Raw genomic sequence first — 23,039 nt, 5'->3', positions numbered from 1 at the left:
AGAAGGAGTAATAACTTTCCAACCTGTACTTTACTTAGAGAGAGTTGATAAAAATAGATGACTAAATCCCTACTAAAAAACAGAAACCTCTAATAGCCTTTTCTAGTATAGCAAGGTAGATGGCTAGCGGCATATGCAAGCTATATTTACCATGCGAGAACTTCGGGATAGATCGTTTCATATTTTAGAAAACCAGATACAATAGCTGTTAAACTCACTTTTCTTCCTAAAATACTCATATATAAATTACACAACATGGATAGCTCTTCTCTTGAAGTTGCTCTTAGAACTAGCATGATTACCTCTAGTTATGATTGATTGATTTACAGCTATGGGAAACATCACTAGTATATCTACTGCCAATCGAGTCCAATAGATAAACTTTAGGAGGAGCTAGCACCGCCTAACATATGTATGGTTATGTGATTACCAGGAAAAAATATATTTGCTTGAATAAAAAGATTCTTGTATGGTTTTATTCAACTCTACTCTTGTGCGGCTTGTTGGATTTTTTTTTAAAAAAAAAATACTGCTAGGTAGTATCTAGTTGCATGCAAACATCTTATATATTTTTAACTATGTGTTGGTCACCAGAATAAAAAAAAATGGGTCTTGCTTCGTTACCAACAATAATTTAGGCTATTTATGGTGGCAGTAACTAAGTAAAAATATGCAGCGTGCACTCTCAGAACCATTTTTTTCTGTGCAGCTCGCCGGAATAAAATTATTGCCAAAAGCTGAAGCTGATGACACGTTGAATAAAGTTTAAGGTGCAGCGCGTAGATTAGCCTAGTTGTCAAATTTGCTGCAGTTGTGGACTTGTGGTAGCTTCACTAGAAACAAAAGAACTATGTCTGTCTGGAATAAACTTAGTTTGTTGGTTAAAAGAAAGTTTTTTTTTTATAAAGTCATACGGCAAACTTTATTAATCACCTGATAACAATGTTACATCATTTGATAAAGCATGAAAAATAAAGCTAGGGGGTGAATCAACCCCAAGTACAAAAATCTTTAGAAATAAAAACTTGCCGTGCTAGCTCATGCACTACTTGATTTGCTTCTCTATCACAATGTTCAATCATGGCCATTGGGAACTGCTCAAATTTGCCAAAAGTTTTGTATGCCATGCCATACTTGGCAAAGTTATGGGCTTATGGCACCCGTAGTCATGGATGGGACAAATAAACCAACTCAAAGCAAATACTGAGATTGCACCCAAACTGAGATCACACCAAAACGGCCGCACTAGTCCCGAAATCCTGAGATTGGAGGGTTACGGAAACAACAGATTCATGGATGCAGGATTAGCAACCAGAAAAATCAGCAACGCCACAGTTGGCAGCTTAAGATGCTTTTTATTAATACTCCCTCCATACTGCAAAAAAAAAAGTCGTTCTGGAGTCCGTTTGAAACCGAGCAAAGGAAGTCGTTCTGGCGTACGTACAAAAAATTAGACCATGCTACCCCTTGCTTGCTTGGGCTCCTGTGTCGTGCAATAATTAGCATGCAAGGAACTTGGAAGATTAATTAGCTAGCGTGCATGCTCCTGTGCATTGACTCCACGCTGCGCCTCGCCTCCTGCGCTCGGCCGCACGCCAGATTAAAAGCTAGCGCCGCATGCCATCTGCGCTGAGCCGCTCGTCTCGCTTGCTCGTCTCGGCCACTCGCGCTCGCCGCCGGCAGGCTCGCCGCTCGCCCAAGTCATGGAGTCCAAGGAGATCGCTGTGCCGGACTCGGTGGAGACCGTCGCCGCGCACGACGTCGGGCACGAGTCCGAGGAGGTCGCCGCGGACTCCGTCGACCTGCTGGCCATGGTGCCGGACTCCATGGAGTCGCCGATGCTGTCCATGGACTCCGACGACCTGCTGTCCATGGTGCCGGACTCCATGGAGTCGCCGGATTCTTTGCCGGACTCCTCTATAGTCATTCTGTCCTTAAGAGGAATGTCACGTAATGCTTCCAAATCAAAAGGTATGGGTTTACGTCCAACTGTACCCTTCTTTAGACTAGAAACAACAACTGGTACATCGTTTCTAAGCTGTGTTTTACCTCGTTTCCAAACACGCTGAGCTGTCCGATGATGAATGCCAAATTGAGCAGCAACAAATGCAGTGTCTTTCTTGTGCAGTGTACCATTGTTGCTTCTAGCTAGCAAAGCTTGGTAAACTCGCTTTCTCTGATCTTCAGTCATGTCTTTCCTCCGGTGAACTGTGTGTTCTATTACAAGGAAAAAAGAACACTGTAAGCAGGTCTACTACTACTATCTCACGGCATGCATGAAAGATGTACTAAGAAGGAAAAAAAATAACGTGCAGAAGCATATTCGTACTACTACTACTATCTCACGGCCGGCATGCATGAAAGATCTACTAAGAAGGAAAAAATAACGTGCAGAAGCATATTGGTAGTAGTACTACTATCTCACGGCAAGATCTACCTAGAAGATTAAAAAACAAACATCACGGATCTATTGAAATCAACGTGGTGACTGGTGAGCTTACCATAAGCGTGGTTTTGAACATGATTGAAATCAACGGCACCAAATTCATCTAATGGGAGATTTAAATCAAAAAATCCTGTCCATCCAAAAGAAACAGGGAAACATCAATCTATTATTAGTCACGGTATGTTTTATTTATGGGAAAAAAATGAGAGCTAATTAACGTGCATGCTACTGCTGCAAACTACTTTGTTCATACCGTTGTCATGCCCCAACGGTGGATCGTCGAGATCAAAAAAATTGTTGCCGTCATCGTCTTCAGGCTCTGCGTTTTGAAACCGTACTAATATGAGAGTAGTTCACAAGACTAGAAAACAAAATCAAAGTGTTACTGTTGCATTACCGTTGCCGTCGTTGACATCGAATGGAAGGTTCTCATCCTCATCTTCTTCTAACCGGACGTTGAGATCAAAGCCAGAGAAAAAATCACCCATCGCACTAGCTTGAAAGCATGGAAATAGAGAAAAAAAACAAGCAAGCGTGATGTGCAGAAGCAAGCAAGCAAAGTGACTGCGGCAGCCGGCAGTCCAAGCGTTTAAATAAGCAAGCAGCCAGGGGCAGTCCAAGCGGCAAGAAAAATTAGCGCGCAGCAACGAAACGCGAAAAGAAAAGCGCAAAGGAGCGCGAACGGTGAAAATTTGTGGCCAAGGCGCGAGCGCTAAGCGATACTCCCTCCATGCAAAATCGGCACAGTACCATGCAAACAGCAAAAATGAAAAAAAGGGTTGCTGCTGAGGTTCAAACCCTGGCTACTTGGCTTCATTCGCCTCCGCCTAACCAGTTGTACAAGCATTGATTCGTGTGTACAAGAGGCAACCGCAGCGCTATTTAATAGGGATAGACATGGAAAAATACACCTAAATTAATCACTCTTTGGCACTCCTTGGTAAACGTGATCATGTCCTAAACGACCTTCTTTACCAGTATGGAGGGAGTACACCCTATTTCCCCCGTATCTTTCACTTTGTTGTTGAACATGAATTGTGAAATCATTTCAACTTAAGGGTTGCCTTCAGCCAAACACAAAAGAGATTACAGCATCTGGAAACCACAGATCTAATGCCACTTCTTCACGTACATTGATATCAGCAGTGGAGCGGAGAAATACAAGCATACCGGAAGTTTCAATAACTACGTTTTTCTGAATTATTTGGCAAGCCATCAAGATCTGTTTATGCAAATTGCCTTTGGTGCTGAACAGATTTATAAATGTACATGAAGAGGCGACCAAGTTCCTCATGTGTTGTTAGATATGCTACTATCCGAAATCTGTTGCCAGAAGCATGAAAAATGAATCCTGCCCTAGTTTTAAGTTGTAAAGGTCTAATCACCTCAATCAATAAGAAAAATTCATCGAACAAACTTGGGGAATGGAGGTCAACACAAAGGTCCGTATTGAAATTTGGCAAAATCCTAATGCAATAAGGTTTTCCCCTTCATACATTCCTCTTGTCGGAATCCTAAGTAAAAGGGTCTAAGGGGCATACATCATGGATTTACAGGAAGATTCTAGGATTGTTATGGTTGTTGATCCTGCAGAGTAAAAGGCCTACCCAGGAGTTGAGACTCTGTATCGCTCCAACCACATACAATGCAATTTCTTCAATTACGTCTACTTGTTTAGTTTCAAAAAATTTTGCAAAATAGGAATAGTACCACTTTCGTTTATATTTGACAAATATTATCTAATCATGTACTAACTAGACTCAAAAGATTCGTCTCGTCAATTCCGACCAAACTGTGCAATTAGTTTTTTTATTTTTGTCTATATTTAATACTTCATGCATGCGTCTAAAAATTTGATGTGACAGGAAATCTGAAAAATTTTGTAAAATTTTTTGGGAACTAAACAAGGCCTAAGAGGTTAGTTTCTTACAGCCACAGCCCAAAGATACAGCACGGGAGGGTGAGACAATTATTGTAATATTAGGACAGAATCATGTTAAAAGGACTTGTTCATAACCAGATACGTAACCTTTTGTAGGAGGTTAGCTGGTGGACACAATACTCTTTTCTTTTTAAGAAATTATAAAGAAATGGTCATCCAATTTCAAATGATTTCTTGTAAATATATATGAGCGAAATACTATGGTGATGTCATTCTGTGGAAGGCCGCATACACATCACGGTACTACCCCTCCATCCCAAATTGTAAGTCATTCCAAGAATCTTGGAGAGTTAAAACATATCAAGTTTGACTACATTTATATAGTAGTATAATAACATTTATGATATCAACTAAGTATCATTAGGTTCTTCCTTAATTATATTTTTATATTATATCTATTTGATGCCATAAAATTTTGTAATTTTTTCTATAATTTTGGTCAAACTTAAGATATTTTGACTCTCCAAGATTCTTAGAGTGACTTACAATTTGAGATGGAGGGAGTACTAAAGAGCACAATCTTCATTGCAGTATGAGGCAGCAAGCTAAGCATATAACTAAAGCGGCAAAGCCAATATTTCTATTTGATTGAGACCTACCATGGATCATCCTGCATCTGAAATGATCAGGGCAACTTATAACACATAACTTACCCAAGAGAGGTAAGTAGTAAGCTCGTCCAGACCAAGGTAATAGAATGAATACAACAAGACCAACATGGGTGTTTCCATCATATCTTAAAATGATACATGCTGGAGGTTTAAGAGAAGTAACAAAACTCAGGGAGAATAACTGACTTCATATCAATCAACTCAAATAAACTGAAACACGGCTGCCTATGCCACTAACAACCATGTAGATAATAGTAATTTGCACATAGTTTTGTGTATTTCCCAAGTCAATCTGCAATAAATTGATGTATTCTCCCTCATAATACTATCCCCTATAAGCACTCTTTGATATTCCCAACAGCTAGAGCCAGCCAAACCCACCCCAAAGGCAACAACGAGAGGTAGAATCACATCCCCTAATCCTACCCAAAGACAACAACGAGGTAGAATCACATCCCCTAATCCTACCAAGGTAATCACAACAGTTACTGAGCTTTAGGACAGCAATTACTTTCAAATACATACATTTACTGAAACAGAGACAAAAATTATCAACCGGTAGTAACACGAAGAGGCTAAATTGTATCACCAAATCCTCACAACTCTTCAACAGCATACCAAATTCATTCAGCAAAGACCATTCATGCTTGGATCAACTGAAGCTAAGATACGGTAAGCAAAGACAAAGGAGCAAGAATTGATGCAGGAAAGGCGGAGTGGAGCTAAATTCTCACTATAGCTTGATGTGCTTCACAGGACTCAAATTAAAAGGTTGGGCACATGCCAATACCACAAAGACCAGGTGGGTCAAATTTATATCCACAGATTTTTATGTACATCCCAGGCTAGACCCTGTTTGTTTTAGCTTGCACATTGTAGACTGCTACAATCTGTAAGCTGGGAGAAAGCAAATTGTTGGATTGTAACAATCTGGCCTATGGACTGTTGCAATCAGAGACCTATTCGTTTGAGCTTGTAAGTTGCAGTCTGCAAGCTAAAACAAACAGGACTTTAGTAAGCACAAATAAAATTTGTGTATGCTCTCTAATACTACCATCTGTCTACCTCCATGAGATTCTTGACGATAAATGTGCAGTGAATTCACATGTGGAGGAAACCAGGTAAAACCTGATACAAAGATCGTCTGAACAAACAAACATTGAAATCTTCCCTGACAGGCAGCCAATGAGCCAAATGAACCCCATAACTTACCATGTGAGGCAACAAAGTCACAAACCCCAATCCTGACAAGCTAAGATACACAAACACGACTACACAACAAATAACAAGATCAGAGCAGAAATCACTTTAATATTTCATAAATTCACCGAAATGGCGACGAAATTCTCACCAAACAACATCAAGAGGAGGAGGTGAATTGTATCATCGAATCCTCATAACTGTGCAACAGCATACAGCGTTTATTCAACCAAGGCCATAGAGTGCCCAGATCAAGTACAGAAGCTAACACGGAGGTCAGGAAAGGAAAAGGCGCAACGGTTGCGAAAAGAGAGACGGAGTGGAGCTGGATCCTCACTACAGCTTGTACTTGTAGCGCGCAACCTCGGCGTCGTTGGGGAAGAACCCCATTAGGCGGCCGGCGGAGTTCTGGTAGGCGTACATGAACCCTCCCATGACCCCGATGAGCCCGCCCGTGACCATCGACGGGCCCCGGATCCCCGGCTTGATCCCTGCACGACAAAGCACGGGTCTGAGCTACCGATGGAGGCGAAGTGAGAGACACGGTTTGGGATGGGAGGCGCACCGGAGAGGTAGCCAACGGTGACGGAGACGGCGGAGATGGTGGAGAGGCGCATGTAGTCGAGCGCGGAGAAGTTGCCGACCACCTTGGTGAAGGCCGGGTTCCGATCCACCACCGGGTACTCCGGCTTCGTCGACGCGGTGATGTCCGTATTCATCGCGTGGAGCAGGGCGCGCCGCGGATCCCTCCGGTGATGCTGGCTGCGGCGGCGGCGGCGGAGACGGCAGATTTGGGGTCGCGAGGAGGAGCTGGATGCGAGCGTTGTTTGGCCTACGGGATAGGTCCCTCCTCGGCTCAGTGCACAGTGCTAGAAGTTGTGGGCCTAACGAAATAAGCCGGAATGGGCCAAGCCCATCATTCCAGTAAATGGGCCAAATCCAAATCCATCCTTATAAATTGACGTAGGAATCGGCCCATAATGAATATGGACTTACATGGGCCAGATCCCTCGCAACTTCCGTCGATGGGCACCCTTGTTAATGACGAAAGAGGCCCACAGTAAGATAAGGCCCAGTCCACGACAGCGTCATCGGAGTTTCCAAAGCCATTCTCGCCTCGCTTTCTCCGCCCTCCTCACGGCTTTCCCACCCCGCATATACCCAGGCCAACCAGCCAAAGCCCCCTCCCCCCTCTCATCGCCTCCGCCTCCGACCTCGAGCACTCCTCTCCCCCAATGGCGACGGCACCCGCACCCCTCTCGCTCTCCGCCTCCACGCTGCCCGCGCGGCTCCGTGCCGGAGCGGTGCCGGCGGGAGCGCGCTGGAGGCAGCAGCCGCGGCGCGGGCGGATGGTGGTGCGCGCCAAGATCCGGGAGATCTTCATGCCGGCGCTCAGCTCAACCATGACGGAGGGCAAGATCGTCTCCTGGTCCGCCGGAGAGGGTGATCGCGTCTCCAAGGGCGACGCCGTCGTGGTCGTCGAGTCCGACAAGGCCGACATGGACGTCGAGACCTTCCACGACGGCATCGTGGCGGCCGTCCTCGTCCAGGCCGGCGAGTCCGCGCCGGTGGGCGCACCCATCGCGCTGCTCGCGGAGTCGGAGGAGGAGGTGCCGCTCGCGGTCGCCAAGGCTCAGGAGCTCTCCAACGGCAACGGGCAGCCGCAGCAGGCGCCTCCTGCTCCGACGGAGGATGCCGCAGCGGCGCCGCCCCCTCCTCCTCCGGCTCCGGCGGCTGCTCCCGCGCCGGTGGCTGCGGGGACGAAGGGCATCGCCAGCCCGCACGCTAAGAAGCTGGCTAAGCAGCACAGGGTGGACCTTGCCAAGGTGACTGGCACCGGGCCGTATGGTCGAATTACGCCGGCAGATATTGAGGCGGCTGCCGGAATCCAGCCGAAGCCAAAGCCCGCCCCTGCTGCTGCTGCGCCACCACCTGTGGCTGCGCCTTCAGTGGGTGCAGTGCCTCAGGCGGCAGTGCTACCACCGGTTCCTGGCGCCACTATTGTTCCATTCACTACCATGCAGGCTGCAGTGAGCAAGAACATGGTGGAGAGCCTGGCAGTGCCAGCATTCCGCGTCGGCTACCCCATTGTAACCGATAAGCTCGATGCGCTGTATGAAAAGGTGAGGATTTGATGCAGGCTTGAGTGCACTTGAAGTTCCTTTGTTTTTCTTAGCCGGCTTCCTGATTACTATTAGACTTATTTGATTTTGACAGGTTAAGCCAAAGGGAGTGACAATGACAGTGCTGCTGGCGAAGGCTACAGCCATGGCTCTTGTGCAGCACCCTGTTGTCAATGCTAGCTGCAGGGATGGAAAGAGCTTCACATACAACAGTAACATCAACATTGCAGTGGCTGTGGCAATTGATGGCGGCCTTATTACACCCGTCCTTCAGGATGCTGACAAGGTACATACTATCTTTGTGATCAATTTGGCTTCGCCTCGTAGTTATATAGCAAACAAGTTCACCAAACAGCTTGTTGAATGTTACACTGTAGCTGGATATATATTTGCTCTCACAAAATTGGAAGGATCTGGTCAAGAAAGCACGTGCAAAACAGCTCCAACCAAATGAGTACAGCTCTGGTATGGAACTCATAGCATTGCATAGTGTATTGATTGCTTTTGCAAATCTTATATGAACATGCTTACCTGAAGATTTTGTTATTTGCAGGGACTTTTACACTGTCCAACCTGGGTATGTTTGGTGTAGATCGGTTTGATGCGATCCTTCCGCCTGGCCAGGTGGGCTTAATTCCCTTTCTTCCTAGTCTATATAAGTTGTAATATGTACGCTTCACTTATGGATGAGGGTTAATATTTGAGTATCAATGAGTGCAGGGAGCTATTATGGCTGTTGGAGCCTCCAAACCTACAGTCGTGGCTGATAAAGATGGTTTCTTTAGCGTCAAGAGCAAAATGCTGGTTAGTTGTGCACCTGATTGTTTAAGGCATCTGTTGTTTGCATATAATGTCTCAGTATGGTGAAATGTTAATAGTTCTATATCCTATTTGTTTTAAAATATATTCATGACATGTAGTTGTTATGTTGAAGATTTTGTCAGATATATTATGTGAAGTGTGTTTCATTGTTTAATTCCATGAGTTAATTATGATGATAAGATGCCCAATATTGCATAATTACAGTTATTATTTATATAACTACTCATTCTGTTTCAGAGCAATTTAGTTTGATTAAATTTATCATGGAATATGTATTGATAATGCATTTATTTGATATTGTAGATGTTAATATATTTTTATGTAAGCTTGGTCATAGTTGGAGAAGTTTGGCATAGGACAATACTAAATGACTTACATTTTGAAACAGAGGGAGTAGATGTTATTCTATGGTTCTGTCTAAATCATTGAAATAGATTTGCTGGCCTAAAATGAGTAATTTTGCAATGGAAGATATACAATTCATCGGTACCAAGCACCACAACTATACCTCATTAGTCATCAAAGTCCGTTTGAGTTGTGTATATGTTGGTTTTAGTGTGTGAATGTATCGCTGTTGCTGCCAGTTAGGAGTTAGGACCTCTTTGGTTGGTTGCCACTTGGAATGTGTCAGCAATAGTTCTTTTGTTGAACAGATTGTACAGGACAATAATGGCAATATTTTGCCAGAAACTATGGCTATGGCATAGTGGACATAGAGTATGAAATTACAGCATCAGGGGATTTGTATTTAACTAAGCTGTTTCAACATTCCTTTTTGTAGGTCAATGTCACTGCTGATCACAGGATTGTATATGGTGCTGATTTGGCAGCATTCCTACAAACTTTTGCAAAGATTATTGAGGATCCTGAGAGCTTAACTTTGTAAGATCTCTTGAAGAGTTATCTATATACCCATAAGTAGTCTGATTGCAGTTGGAGTTCTATTGTTGATCTCCAATTTTTGTATCTTTGAGCATTCAACAGGATTTGTCTGATCTTTTTTGTACCAATTCCTATCTCTCAATGTTGTGGGTCTTGTTGGAGAAATTATACTGTTGATATTATGGAATTGTTGGAGAGCAATAAGTTATAAACTGTAGAATAGTTCTGCAGATTTTATCTCTAAAATATGGTTTATATCCCTTTTTCATTTATCTTCTGGGAAGTATATTTTCTTGAAATTTGTAAAGTGGTAGAGATCCCATCTTCCCTGAATATATCTTGGGAAAATTCCTCGCTGTCCTTAGACTGGCATGTAAATGGACATGTACTGTTCTGACGTGTACTGCAACAGTGGCCTGGGCATGCTGTCTTTGGAGTTTGAAATTTTTAAAGATTATTAGCAAAATGAAAATATACAAGAGGACATGTTTGGCAGTTACCAGTGACTACAGGAGTATATAGGACCCTCCAAAACAATAACATGGTCAGCATTAAGTTGTGACTTGTGAGTGTATTCAACAAATCGAAAACCATGCAATCTAAACACACCATCATTCTAATACAATTCTGCATGTATACAAACTCTCCGTAACTGATACAAACCCATCTCAAGCTAATAACTATACACACATTCACACAAAAAAAAGTTAATTTGTTAATGTCCAACTGGTTAATGTGAAGTCTGATCATTAAACATATTCACCTGAGCGGAAAGACTATGTTCGGAGGTTGGATGTGCTTTGAACCCCTCATGTCTCGGCACACCCTATCTAGCAAACCAAGAAAATCTCTCATGATGACAAATATATGGAGGAGGTTGGACTCATTCTTGCCAACCTCTCCATGATAATACTCTGTGAGTTCTCTGACCTGCTGTAGGACCTCGGCTTCGTCAACCTTGAGTTCCTGCATGGTATTCTCTGCATGAGTTTGGAATGATCTCATGCACTGCAGGAAGTTCTGGTTCCTGTCATTGCTGGTAAGCTCCGTCCCGACAAGCCTTATCAGTTGAGCCAGTCCATGTGATAGATTTGAGATTGAGCTTTTCAAGGTATCTAAATCTATACTTGCTACCTTCTTGACATTGCCAAGCTCATTACTTAACTCTGAAACAAATTCTGTACCTATTTCTGGATACTCTTCTCTTTCTGCCAGTGTGGCTTGACAAGGTCCAGAAGTTCCACTGAGCTTATCTGAAGCCTTTGATCCTTGTAATCGCTCCATCTCTTGGACAACAAAATGCAGGAGGGTTGTCTTCCCGTCAGCTCCACGTATATCTGACAGTTTCAGCAGTGCGTCAAGTCTGAAAGCACTTGCCCCTCCTCTTATAGTTCCAACATTCATTCTGTTTCCGGTCTTGAGTACTGCTTCAAGTAATCTTAAAAACAATTTGCTGGACCTGAGTTCACTGCAGGCTCCCTAGTAAACAAAGAATTAGTTATAGTTTGAACAGAGTGTTTATATCTTCTAAATCGATTGAATATCTCTACTTACTTTAATCAGTGCAAAGGACATCCTGAGATGGGCAACTTCATCATCAAAAGTTTCCTTGTACAGCATTGCCTCAATTCTTGAAAATGACATTGGTATTGTCAGTAGCACCTTGACAAAGTTCTCTGCTGGATCCAACATGTTGATGTCCCCATCATAATCAAGTAGCTTTTTCTCCTCCTCCTCGGATGGTTTCATCTTGACCAACGCTTCTAGTTGTTGCGTGGACAGTCCAGTACCTGTGATTGAAGACATGACAGTAGGTTCATCTGGCCATCATTTACTTGGTAAGTTTAAATCCGAATGCAGCAAGATAATATACCTTCTGTTATAGAACTGCAGACTTGTTCAGTGCTAGCATTTAAGGTCTTCAAGAGTATAGTAGTATTTTGAAGTTTGTGGTGCTCAATGACATGTTTGCTGGTAGCTAAAGTCTTGCTCTTGGGGTCCTCATTTTTTGCTTGCCCTTGAAAGTTGTATGCAAATAATGACTTGATCATCTGTTCATCAAATCTGTATAATGTATGCTGTTGTAAGATGTAATAATAGGAAAAAATGACAATCTGGTGATGGGAATCATTTTGTGGCTTACTCAAACTCGAAGGAACTTGACTGAATGTCATTCCACACCATTGAGCGGTTTGGAGCTGCCCTTACTTTGTCCCAATGCAGAGGTTTCAACCTTGGAAGTGGTAACCCATCTTTGCCAACTTGTAACTGAATCGGTAATGGAGGTGGCAATGGAGGCTGGCCAGAGTTCTGCCCTTTAAGACTTGAAGTAGGTTTGATTGGTGGTGGAGGGGGTGGTGGTGTTTTTGGTATACTTGTTGCTCCAGATGGTTTTAGCTTGGCTTCTTCAGCTGAGTTCCGTATTGATTCCTTTGGATCCAAATTAATGTCTGTATTTGACACCCTGAATGCTGAGTTTGTTTCGGAGGATGTGATCTCTGTAGCACAGGAATTAGAATTGCAACCTGACGAGAGATACCTGAGCTTTGCATTGACCTGCTCTACTTTTGGAGCTTCAGGATGTCCCATGGATCCTGAATTGTTGGTAGCTTTTGCAGTCTTTTGGTGGTTTATTACTTCAGTTTTCTCCTCAGCTGGATTTTCTGGAAGATGGCAAAAGGTCTTCTGCACATGGGCTTGATCAGAAGCTGTGAAAGGTGGAGTCTTTGGGCAGAAGGGAGATCTACAATCTGGTGATAGTGATTGATATGATGAACTAGAAGGTGAATCATCCCTATGTCGAGAAGATGGAGAAGGATCTGCAATAGATTTATCACAATTTGGCAGCGGCAACTCTGTAATGGAGCCACCTGATGAATGAGAGCAGGGCAATGAACGGAAAGAGTCAGCTTCATCAGACTGCAAGCTGGTGCTGGTTTTCACAGCATAATCGCTTATGATCAACTCTGCACTACTTATTGATGGAGTGAGAAGAACTGATAAGCTCTTAGACTCTGAAGATTCTTTGATGATCGCATAGTCCTCCTGGCATTGCACAGCAGAACCCGGGTAAAGCAGATCTGCGCTGGGATGCGAACTAACCTTGATGGTAGCGCAAGTTGACCTGTGAGCTCTTGATCCATGGGAAAACAGCTTGAAAGGCTTCTTCTGAAGCTTCCTTGATCTCCTGAGTGAGGCTGCTGCTGCCACTGCAACCCCGAGAACAAGCAGACATGCTCCAGCCACAGCCAGGCCGACAATGGTGGGTGTCGGGAGCCTGGCGTGACCTCCTCCACCTCCCAGTTTGCGTGCCACACTCCTCGCTGGGGCAATGCGGCTGTGGTTTCTGAGTGGCATCCTTGTATGACTCTCATGGGGAAGAGGAGCAGGAGCGGGAGCAGCCAGCGTCGGAGTCGGAGTGGGAAGAGCTTCATGAACCTGAATCGCCGGTGCTGGAGCTGGAGCTGCAGAACTCTTTTGATGGCTCCGGTGTGGGTGTCGCGGCGGCGACCGATGATGATGATCCAGGCTTACCGCCAGCATCCTGAACCTGGAGAGGAAACCAGAACCGGCGTCACGGGTCACTGCCACGGCACTGACCTCGTTGCAGCCATGGCTCACACGTCGGAGCAGGACCTCGTTCTGCAGCAGGAGCTCGAAGCTGAGCAGGAGGAGGACAAGGGAGGCGGTGAGGAGGAAGACGCGCTTCACCGCCAGGCCCATTTTCAGCTGCTGATCATGAGTTAGCAGCTAGAGAGGGGGGGAGAAGCTCTCCTTGTCGCACAACGAGCTCCCAATGGCTGTGGCAAAAGGAACAACAGGACGGGGAGTACGTGTGTGCGGACGGACACTTCACATTTGCTGCTGTCCGGACCGTAAAAGCTGGCCAGCGAACGGTGAGCTCGTTCGTTGTTCTCTCTGCTCTGCTGCTGCCCATCCACCTCTGCAGGCTTTAACGCCACTCCAAGGAAACCCTGGCTTTACCATGCGTGGCTGGTGCTGGTGCCGGTGCCTGCCAAGAGCTACTTCATGTACAGTACAGGTACAGAGCCTTCTTTTCACCTTCTTTTGCATCCGCCTCACTTACCAAGGCCGGCTTTTTCGGTCCGGTGTGCTATGGTTTGGTGGGCAGTGGGCAACAATCTTAACTTGGTGATGAACCTCATCGCAGCAACACAAATGTTGAGAGGTTGTCGCAATGGTTACAACCTGTTCGCTTGAGTTTATCTGCCGAACTTGTTAGCCATTCGGCAATGTTTTTCTCAAACAATAAATCAGCGAACAGCCAAGTGAACAGGGCCACGCTGTCATTGTCACGGTACCAGCAGCAGCGGTACAAAATCTGTTATAGGCTACTGTGTCCTGTTAACTGTCAATAATCTGTGAGTACCTTGTTGAAGCGAGTTGTTGATGTATGGATCATTTCCCCCTGTGTTGTGTATGGTTGGCGCTGCTTGTCCTTCGGGAGGCTGCACTGCACTCGAAGGCAGCCCTGCTGCTGCTCTTACGTTTGCCGGGGTTACCTTGTTTGGACTGGATGCCTTTGAAGGCTGGGCACCAAGCATGTGCAGGTTCAGAAGACTCTCTAGCCTGGCTGCTGCAGGGGTGCAGACCATTTGCATCGTGTTTGTGAGACGGTGAGTGAGTCTATATAAGTGTCATCACCTAGCATCTGTGTGTGATTTCGTCCTCGTGGTTGGTTAGTTGAGACTTGAGAGCTCAGTGCTGGTAGCGTTGTTATTGGTACCTTTGGCGTGCATGAACAAAACACTTGCTGCCGGATAATCCATAAATCGTATCTGTTTCAATCGAGCAGAGATTATATGTAACATTCGCGCTACATTAGAGCCCGGCCGGTCGACAGGCAAACGTGTGTGGCTGCGTCGTCCTGTCCTACGGCGTCGGCGACTCCTTCCCTTTTTTTTTTTTTCCCGGACGGCTGCTGGCCGCCGCTGCGGTCGCCTCCGGCCCCGGCGTCGACGACCTCCTTGATGTCGAGTATCTCGACGCGGCGGTTGGTGCTGTTGCGGAGCTTGATGGCCACGTCCCGCGGCACGAAGGCGCCGCAGACGCTCACCCGCTGCTGCTTCCGGTCGATCAGGTGGCTGTCCGTCCAGGTCTTGCATTGCATGTGTCTCCTGATCCTCTGGTAGCACCCGTCATGCAGTAGAGCTGCTGCTGCACCCACGTCACAAGAACACCCCGCAGCAAAGAAACAGTTGGCCACCGCGGTGGTCTGGTTATTACCTTGCCGCTCATCGATCTCCCTGCTGCTGCTGCTGCTCGACGACGACTAGCGGCGATCGCGGATCCGGTCGGTTTCAACGCCGGCAAAGAGGAGGGGTGGTCCTGATCCTTAAGGGCAGAAGGAGGAGCCGGGCAGGGCCTTCTCCGTGGCAGCTGGGTGGGGGCGTGGGGCTAAGAAGATTTCGATTCATACCTAGCTTTTGTGCTTGTGTCTAGGGCCAGGCATCGTCTTCTCATCTCACCGAGTCGAATCAGATTCTGGTCCAACCACGCAGGCTGCCTAGCACGTATGGATCGGAATGGCATTTCCTTTCCTCTGCCCGTTGCCCGACTTGCCACGAAGCTTTTGACACGGCCTCTACCCTGTCGAGATGGGACACTTGCACGCCTTTATCAGACGGCACATGGAAACGTGATGTGAACATCAATTAGGATTGGGCACGGCGGGAGAAGACGAGAAGTTCCTTAAACTTGTCGTGCGTGTCGTTACCGTCGAGAGGTGGCGGTGGCGCAGCAGCAACGGCGCTCGGCCCCGGCAGTAAGGTAGGCAGGCAGTAGGGGCAACCAGGAACACCAGCGAAGCCAAGCCTGTCAAAGCCTACCGTTGCCGAACCTGTCCGAGGTAGAGTTTGAATTCTCCAAACCAACCGAACGATCTAGGGATTCTTCACACCAACCAATTACCCCATTTTTCCAACAGGCAACAACAGCATGCCACACTTGCTACCGCACAATTCACATTTCACCACCATTCCGTGGGCGGTGGTGGTACAGATAGAAGCAGGCACAGTAAAGTCCACCGCGATGACAAAAACAGAATTCAGTACCCTAACTGAGATTTAGACCACAGAAATTGGCAACAAGCAACTATATCTTGTGATATTTCACTGATTTCAGTAGTGACATCTCACTGAGTTTAGTAGAGCATAATAACTTTATGTAGGCGAGCCACAGCTAAGACTAGATGAACAAACAAACAACAAAGACTACGATTGCCCAAAAAAAATGAAAGCTCTAAAACCAGAAACCAAACTGGACCTTCTTCCCCTCCTAGACGATGTTAACAAAGCTATCAACCCTACACATTTTAGGGACCAGATAAAAAACTTATCTAGGTCAGTCAGTACATACAAACTGTATACTGGTTCTTGGTGACACATCTGCACATCTAACTGACTACTAGTTGATGAGCCTTCAAAAAAACTGTCAAAACCTGGATCTGGGTTGTGCTGGCAAAAAAAACCTGGGGATGCACAAAACCTACATCTCGCCAAGGCCGGTGTAACTCCAGAAAGTAAGAAGCTAACATGTTAACCCCTTCAACCTGTGCTGCTGAATTTGGCTTTCACCTGGACATCACAAGATTTGGAACCTGCACAGGCACACCCATAAAAGGCTGCTCTCCACTGCTCTTGCATGCCTCCTCGTCGGGCACTAGATTAGGTTGACCAAAGCTTCCACTGGGGCTGGACAAGTCCATGTCCCCACTGCTGCTTCCGCTGCTAGTGTCCGACTGCTTTCTTGACCCAAATCTTCTACTCCTCTTTCTTGGCCTCCACCTCAAATTATCTAACTTCAGATCATTAGTCAGGTCGGCGAGGACACGTTTCTGATCTCGTGAGATAGTGCAGACTGAAGGTTTCTCAATACCCCTCTTGTCATATCGAAGTCCCTGTTGAGGTTCTGGTTTTGGAGGCACATCAAAATCGAGCTGATCTTGTTTCCCAATCAAATATCCACTTCCACAGTCTGCAGTGGAGGTCAGCTTGCTTGAGATATCTTTTCTTCCCTTCAAAGGATTCCATTTGTTATCAACCCACTCAAGGGAATACCTCAGCTCATCGTCACCAAATTCAGCAATTCGCTTTTCTCCTGTGATGAATGACAAAAAAAGGGTAAGATACTGTGTTTTCATTAATACACTAATTGCTCACAAAACACACAGCATAAAAGACTTTGCCCATAATCATGGATGTGAAGTTACCTGGAAAATATACTTGTAGACGCCCTCTGCCTCCCTGGCACAACACAATTCCCTCCCACCAGCCACCATGCCACCATGCATCAACAATGGCTCCAACATCAAAGCAAGAGGCCTTGCTTTCTTCCACGTGCTGCGGACGAATCATTGGCCTTCCATGGAAACGTATACCCAGTTGATCAGGTTTAGCAACTCTTGTTAGCATAACCCACTCCTGCAAGCATCAGATTAGGTCAAACTCCAGTTCTAAAATTCAACAGCATGAAACAAAAGGAAACAAATTATAGAGAGTAAACTGAACATAACACACCTCCAAGTTTCCAGTCTCATCAGCATCCTGAAGGTCTAGGTACCGCACCTTGATTTTATCTTTATGCCTCTTCAGAATCAAACATCTAAACCAACATCCCCTTATACCACTATCTTGAGATAGTACTTCCACATGGCAACCAGGACACAAGTGTTTGATGTTCTCACCACCATAAAATCTAGAAGTAGAAGCATCAGAACAAATGACCTTCTGTGGATTAGCATCATTGTTGAATGCATCACGCTTCCTCTTCAACCCTCCATCTGAACTGGGTCCCGATTTAGGGACCTTGAAACGCACCTTCAGAGAGGAAGTTGCATTGAACATGGTCCTAAGTATTTCCTGGCTCCAGTAGCCTTGCAGCTGTGTGACATCAAAAGGCTTGACTTCACCATTATCAATCTGCCGACAGCAAAAATAAGGTTGCCACAAGCTGCATCTGGTATCACTCTTGAACTTCTCGTAGTGCTGGGCACTCAGGACTGCAGCCAACCCATCAATGCATTCTACATTGAGATCTTGACGGCCCAGAGAAAAGAAAATCTCTCTGTCATCGAAATCCATGGGCAACGAAACACCAACCTCATCAACTTTGTCGAACCATTGTACCTTGACCATGTTGCATGAATTTGTATCCTCGTAGAGATCTTCCACATAAGCAACAAGTCTCTTCATCTCTTCACTCATGATGTATACAAAACTATGCACCTGTAAGTATAGTAGGAATGTATCAGCTAAGGTTCAACCTACAAAAGTTTACTACATGAAAATATTGGCATTCAATCTTCATCTACTTTTAACTATGTATTTCTATGAAGCCAAAAGGTTCCTTAATATCATGTCAAAGTAGGAATAATGAAAAAAAATATTCGTCAAAGTAAAAGAAACCTATTTTCAACAAAATATATCCACTTCTACCTCATGAAACTGTGCAAGTAACATTCAGGACACTGGCATTTTTTTTCTGGGGGCTCAGTTTCTTGTTTGCCTAGGTATGGTGTTTGAAATGTAAGTGTTATAGCTGATTGACAAAGAGCAAGGAATAGAGGTGCACATAGCTAAAAAGACAATGAAAGTAGCCAGCGACAGCGAGTGGGCATACCGAGATAGTAATTCCTCTACGGCAGAAAGATTTGTAGTGCTTCAGACGTTGTTGGCAATGCCAAGGAGCTCCCAACCATGTGAAATCATTTGAAGCTTCCCTAGAAGAAACATCCTGAACAGGCATAATAGAAAATGCATTAGAGAAGGAGAATTACCAATGGTGCTTCCAAGACATAAGAAAGGCAACATGATGTACCAAAACATTACTGTACCTTCAAAGCCGTAACATTGTCATCATATGAATCCACATTGCACCTATTAGCCATTGAGGAGGAACCATAACTATAACCTGCAAATGAAGCATTCACAATAAGAAAATCACAAAAGAAACCTTTTAATGGAAACCGAAGCATGGAACGAAGTAGACAATTCTACACCTAGGCAAAAGCAACATAGCAAAACAAAATGAAGAACTAAAAGAAACGGAACAGAAGAGAAGAAAAGGAATAATGACAATCAAAAACTGCAAACAGAAGATGGAAAACGCATTTACTTGAGAATAACTTCTCGTGATTTGGGTATAATCTGATCCTATTTAAATATCCAAATATCAGATAGATTTCCCACTTCATTGTATTATATTAAAGCTTTGAACACATAGCCAGACAAATCATTTTCACTAGAATACGTTGATTTATTTGCACTAGAATTTGTTGCTTTTCAAAGAAATGGAGGCTTTCTTTTGCATGAACATTCAGTGTACAGTCGAAGTACACACTATATGGACTTGTGGATCCTCTCCACAGAGGCACCAGGTGAGGCCATAACAAGGGAAGATCAAAACAGCACCTGATTGAGCATACATTCATGCTGCTGCTTCGCTTATCTCTATTCCCAAATGCCAAGGTTACACAATTGGCCCAAAGGAAGCCAGCAGCTGCTTCCACTGAGACACACCTGTATTCTCCATATTCCTATGGAAAAGGAGAAGGCATGAGTTTCGCAGGCAACCAAATTATTACTGAACAAACCGGGCGAGATCATAGTCATTCCTAGAAGAACCGTAAAGCGACCCAAAACAAATTTGTCTAAACAAAAACTCAGTCGATGAACAGCTAAGGAAACATACGGAGAAATCCCAACTAGGAGACATACGTCCGGATCTATTCAAGAAACAGTCTTCCTGAACGTCAGAAAGAGGCCGAAATGTGCCACCACAGTTGCCGAACAAATTTGGTGAAACAAAATACCATAGTGGAGGAATCCTCTAATGGTCTAACCGCAAAATGGAAAAATACAATGAAGACGGTTTTTCTTGCCAATCCGGCTAGACACGGCAGGAAATGGAAGTGAAGCCCAGCCGCGGCTCCCTCCAACAGCCAAACAAGAGAGGGCGAAATGCACTACCTCAGTTGCCGAACAAATTTGGTGAAACAACAGACCATAGTGGAGGAATCCTCTATTGGTCTAACCACTAAACGGGAAAAAACCGATGAAGACGGTTTTTCTTGCTAATCAGGCTAGACACGGCAGGAAATGGAAGTAAAGCACCTGTGTTTCGCAGCCGCGGCTCCCTCCAACAGCCAAATGGAAAAATACGAGGAAGGCAACACCTCTTCTTGCCAAATATGGCTAGACACGGTGCCTCTTGTAGCCAAATAAGGCTAGACACAGCAGGACATTGAAGTAAAGCATCAGTGTCTCCAGCCGCCCCTATTACAGAATCCCCAAACAGCGAAATAGAAAAATACGAGGAAGATTACGGTTTTCCTTGCCCAGATCAGGCTAGACACAGCAGGAAACGAAGGCAAAGCATCCGCGTTCCTTAACCGAAATCTAATCCTAATCCTAGGTTTCCTAGAAGCTGCAAGCGCCAATAGAGATGAGAAAACAGATAGTTCCGTAAAGATATCGCGTCCATAGAACAGCAGATTCGCTCATCGCGTCAAGATTGCATAAACAGAAACCATCCATCCGGCATCGGGTACAAACGAGCAAATATGAAAAAAAAAACGCGGATTGCAGCGGGGAGTTAGACAAGCCCGAATCCAGATGAACAAATCAGCCGATGTTCCGCCAAGGAATCCCAGGCATGGACTTCTAACAAACGCAGCACGCAAATCAGCCGAAGAGATCCTTGTAAATCCCATAAACTCTCATGTTTCACGGCATAAAACGCATCCAAACATGCAGAGAAGAGGGACAGAACATGAACAGCCTCCATTCGGACTAAAAACAGTCGCAATTTCAACGCAAAACATAGCACCAAATCGAGCCAAAAAAAAACAGGGACCAAACGCGCCGAGCCCCGCTCAGAATCATCCAAATCTACAACCAAATCTCCAACAAGCACAACCCGGGCACAGAAATCTCACCGGAAACGAGGGAGGACAGCCAGTCCACGACCTCCCGCCTGGACCGCCACCTCCTCGGGGCGCCGCCGTCCGCCCCAGCAGCCGCCAGGGGCGACCGCGACGGCGACGGCGCGACGGCGACCGCCCCCGCGGCGGCCGCCAGCGCGCGGAGGAACCGCCCCTGCACGGCGTACGACATGTGACGCGGGCTCCGCTCCCGCCCCACCACCGCCAGCTCCTTCGCCTCGCCGTTGCCGCGGAGGTAGTAGTGCACGAGGCGACTGCCGCGGTCGTTGGACACCACAACCTCCTCCCACTGCGTCCACCGCGCCCTCGCCGCCGCCAGGGCCGCCGTCGCTGCCTCGTCCATGGCCGCCGCCGCCGCCGTGGAACGCTAACCCTAGATGAGGCTGGGCTTGGGCTCGCGTGTGGTGCGTCTCGCGTCGCGTCAGGAGAGGTGAGACCTCGCACGAGGGAGGGTCAGATTTGGGGAGAGAATAATGTGGGGTGGGCAAGGGTGAGGACGGGGAGGGATTTGGTCTTATTCGGGGGAGTGAAGGTACATGGGATTCTGAACGGAAAATTTTTTTTTAACGGGAGAAGAAGGGGAGCCTTGTTTAGTTCAAAAAAAATTTTGCAAAATTGACACCGTAGCACTTTCGTTTGTATTTTACAAAAATTGTCCACTCATGGACTAACTAGACTCAAAAGATTCGTCTCGTCAATTTCGACCAAACTGTGCAATTAATTTTTATTTTCATCTATATTTAATACTCCATGCATGCGTCTAAAGATTCGATATGACGGGAAATCTGAAAAATTTTGCAAAATTTTTTAGAACTAAACAAGGCCCAGGTTTTGATTCGAAGAAATGGAGAACGGGGACTCCAGGTTTTGAAGAAAATGGAGGGTTAGTTTTGGCCTTGTTTAGTTCCAAAAATTTTACAAAATTTTTCAGATTCTCCGTCACATCGAATCTTTAGACGTATATATAAAGTATCAAATATAGATGAAAATAAAAACTAATTGCACGGTTTGGTCGAAATTGACGAGACGAATCTTTTGAGCCTAGTTAGTCTATAATTGAATAATATTTATCAAATATAAACGAAAGTGTTACTATTCCTATTTTGTAAAAAAAATTTAGAAGTAAACAAGGCCTTTGATGTCGGTTTCCGTTTCACCATCTTCGACCATTGGATCAATATCTAATGGATAGTGTTTTCGGATATTTTCTCTTCCTATTGCTACTCGTGCCTAGTAGGTGATTGTCGTGCCCTCCGCCTCGTGCACGCTCTCGCCACCGTCCACCGCCCCACCATAGTGTTCTAGGGTTGCACTAGGGTTTCATGATGGTCGCCTCCCCTCCTCCTTCCGTGTTGAGCTCCAGCCATGGAGTTTCCTTGCCCCGACCTAGCCTGGCTGCTGCCAGAGCCCCTAGTTATCCTGCCACTATTCCCACCGTCGGGTCAGCCTTTTTCCCTCTAAGCCTTTCCTTTCTAAGCTCACCAAAGTTGAAAGATGATATAAAGAGCTCGTCGGATCCTTACTCTAAGATAGAAGAGGAGAAAAAGGAGGAGCAAGCCTATATCGTCGGATTTACCATGGCCGCCGTCGGATTCGCCCCAATCCGTCATTCATGTCGCATGGAGGAGCTCACCGAAAGGAACTCAATGGGCACCAAGGGGCGGGAGAGAGTGAGAGAGAGATCACGCATATGCAAGGAGGAGATCTGAAGCCACGTACTAGATCTAGTCGTCGTGTGGGGATTAGATGTGGTCGCCTACGCAGACAGAGCGTGTGCGGGGAGAAAGCTTGGACGCGGGTGACTAACAAATAACCACCTTATCAGTTGCCTATGTTAGAGTATTTTTGTTAGTTTAACCTCAAGATTTTCTTAAAACACTTACTTTTGGTCGATCGGTTGCCCATGTTATAAGAGTTTGTATTCCCTTTTCAATGGTTTATTAGCTCTAGCGATAAAAAACATACAACAAATCTATGTTTATCGTTCTCCTCTTTTCTCATGATTGTCTTTGACAAAATCGCAAGATACAATCCTCGAACTGCCATTGCT

General features: G+C 45.5%; 6 protein-coding genes across 8 annotated transcripts; 1 reads left to right on the top strand and 5 right to left on the bottom strand.

Moving 5' to 3' along the window:
• On the bottom strand, positions 1,063-4,193 carry LOC110437388. Its single transcript, XM_021465849.1, has 4 exons — positions 2,844-4,193; positions 2,700-2,765; positions 2,502-2,576; positions 1,063-2,217 (listed from the first exon to the last, which is right to left on the bottom strand). The coding sequence occupies exons 1-4, from the start codon at positions 2,932-2,934 to the stop codon at positions 1,601-1,603; spliced, it is 849 nt and encodes a 282-aa protein (XP_021321524.1). The 5' UTR covers positions 2,935-4,193; the 3' UTR covers positions 1,063-1,600.
• LOC8075657 (NADH-ubiquinone oxidoreductase 20.9 kDa subunit) lies at positions 6,291-7,057 on the bottom strand. Its single transcript, XM_002444340.2, has 2 exons — positions 6,765-7,057; positions 6,291-6,690 (listed from the first exon to the last, which is right to left on the bottom strand). Exons 1-2 carry the CDS (start codon positions 6,916-6,918, stop codon positions 6,536-6,538), a joined length of 309 nt encoding a protein of 102 aa, XP_002444385.1. The 5' UTR covers positions 6,919-7,057; the 3' UTR covers positions 6,291-6,535.
• On the top strand, positions 7,352-10,298 carry LOC8075401 (dihydrolipoyllysine-residue acetyltransferase component 4 of pyruvate dehydrogenase complex, chloroplastic). Its single transcript, XM_002445491.2, has 6 exons — positions 7,352-8,322; positions 8,417-8,608; positions 8,700-8,787; positions 8,876-8,946; positions 9,043-9,126; positions 9,926-10,298. Exons 1-6 carry the CDS (start codon positions 7,435-7,437, stop codon positions 10,028-10,030), a joined length of 1,428 nt encoding a protein of 475 aa, XP_002445536.1. The 5' UTR covers positions 7,352-7,434; the 3' UTR covers positions 10,031-10,298.
• On the bottom strand, positions 10,786-12,298 carry LOC8075400 (formin-like protein 9). The gene is made up of 4 exons (XM_002444339.2): positions 12,170-12,298; positions 11,900-12,090; positions 11,581-11,816; positions 10,786-11,505 (listed from the first exon to the last, which is right to left on the bottom strand). The coding sequence occupies exons 1-4, from the start codon at positions 12,208-12,210 to the stop codon at positions 10,786-10,788; spliced, it is 1,188 nt and encodes a 395-aa protein (XP_002444384.2). The 5' UTR covers positions 12,211-12,298.
• LOC110437293 (formin-like protein 9) lies at positions 12,255-13,749 on the bottom strand. The gene is made up of 2 exons (XM_021465690.1): positions 12,566-13,749; positions 12,255-12,294 (listed from the first exon to the last, which is right to left on the bottom strand). The coding sequence occupies exons 1-2, from the start codon at positions 13,747-13,749 to the stop codon at positions 12,255-12,257; spliced, it is 1,224 nt and encodes a 407-aa protein (XP_021321365.1).
• On the bottom strand, positions 16,127-21,493 carry LOC8075656. 3 transcript variants are annotated; one of them, XM_021465088.1, is made up of 7 exons: positions 20,984-21,100; positions 19,458-19,582; positions 18,881-18,957; positions 18,667-18,780; positions 17,565-18,272; positions 17,258-17,468; positions 16,127-17,145 (listed from the first exon to the last, which is right to left on the bottom strand). In XM_021465088.1, the coding sequence occupies exons 2-7, from the start codon at positions 19,471-19,473 to the stop codon at positions 16,619-16,621; spliced, it is 1,653 nt and encodes a 550-aa protein (XP_021320763.1). In that variant the 5' UTR covers positions 19,474-19,582; positions 20,984-21,100; the 3' UTR covers positions 16,127-16,618. The 3 variants fall into 3 exon arrangements, with proteins under 3 accessions (XP_021320763.1, XP_002444382.1, XP_021320764.1); XM_002444337.2 differs by lacking the exon at positions 19,458-19,582 and having other exon boundaries at positions 20,984-21,493; XM_021465089.1 differs by lacking the exon at positions 20,984-21,100 and having other exon boundaries at positions 19,458-20,958.

This window comes from Sorghum bicolor, chromosome 7 (genome assembly GCF_000003195.3).
Source record: "Sorghum bicolor cultivar BTx623 chromosome 7, Sorghum_bicolor_NCBIv3, whole genome shotgun sequence".
NCBI lineage: Eukaryota > Viridiplantae > Streptophyta > Magnoliopsida > Poales > Poaceae > Sorghum > Sorghum bicolor.
This window is presented reverse-complemented; position numbering and strand designations above follow the sequence as displayed.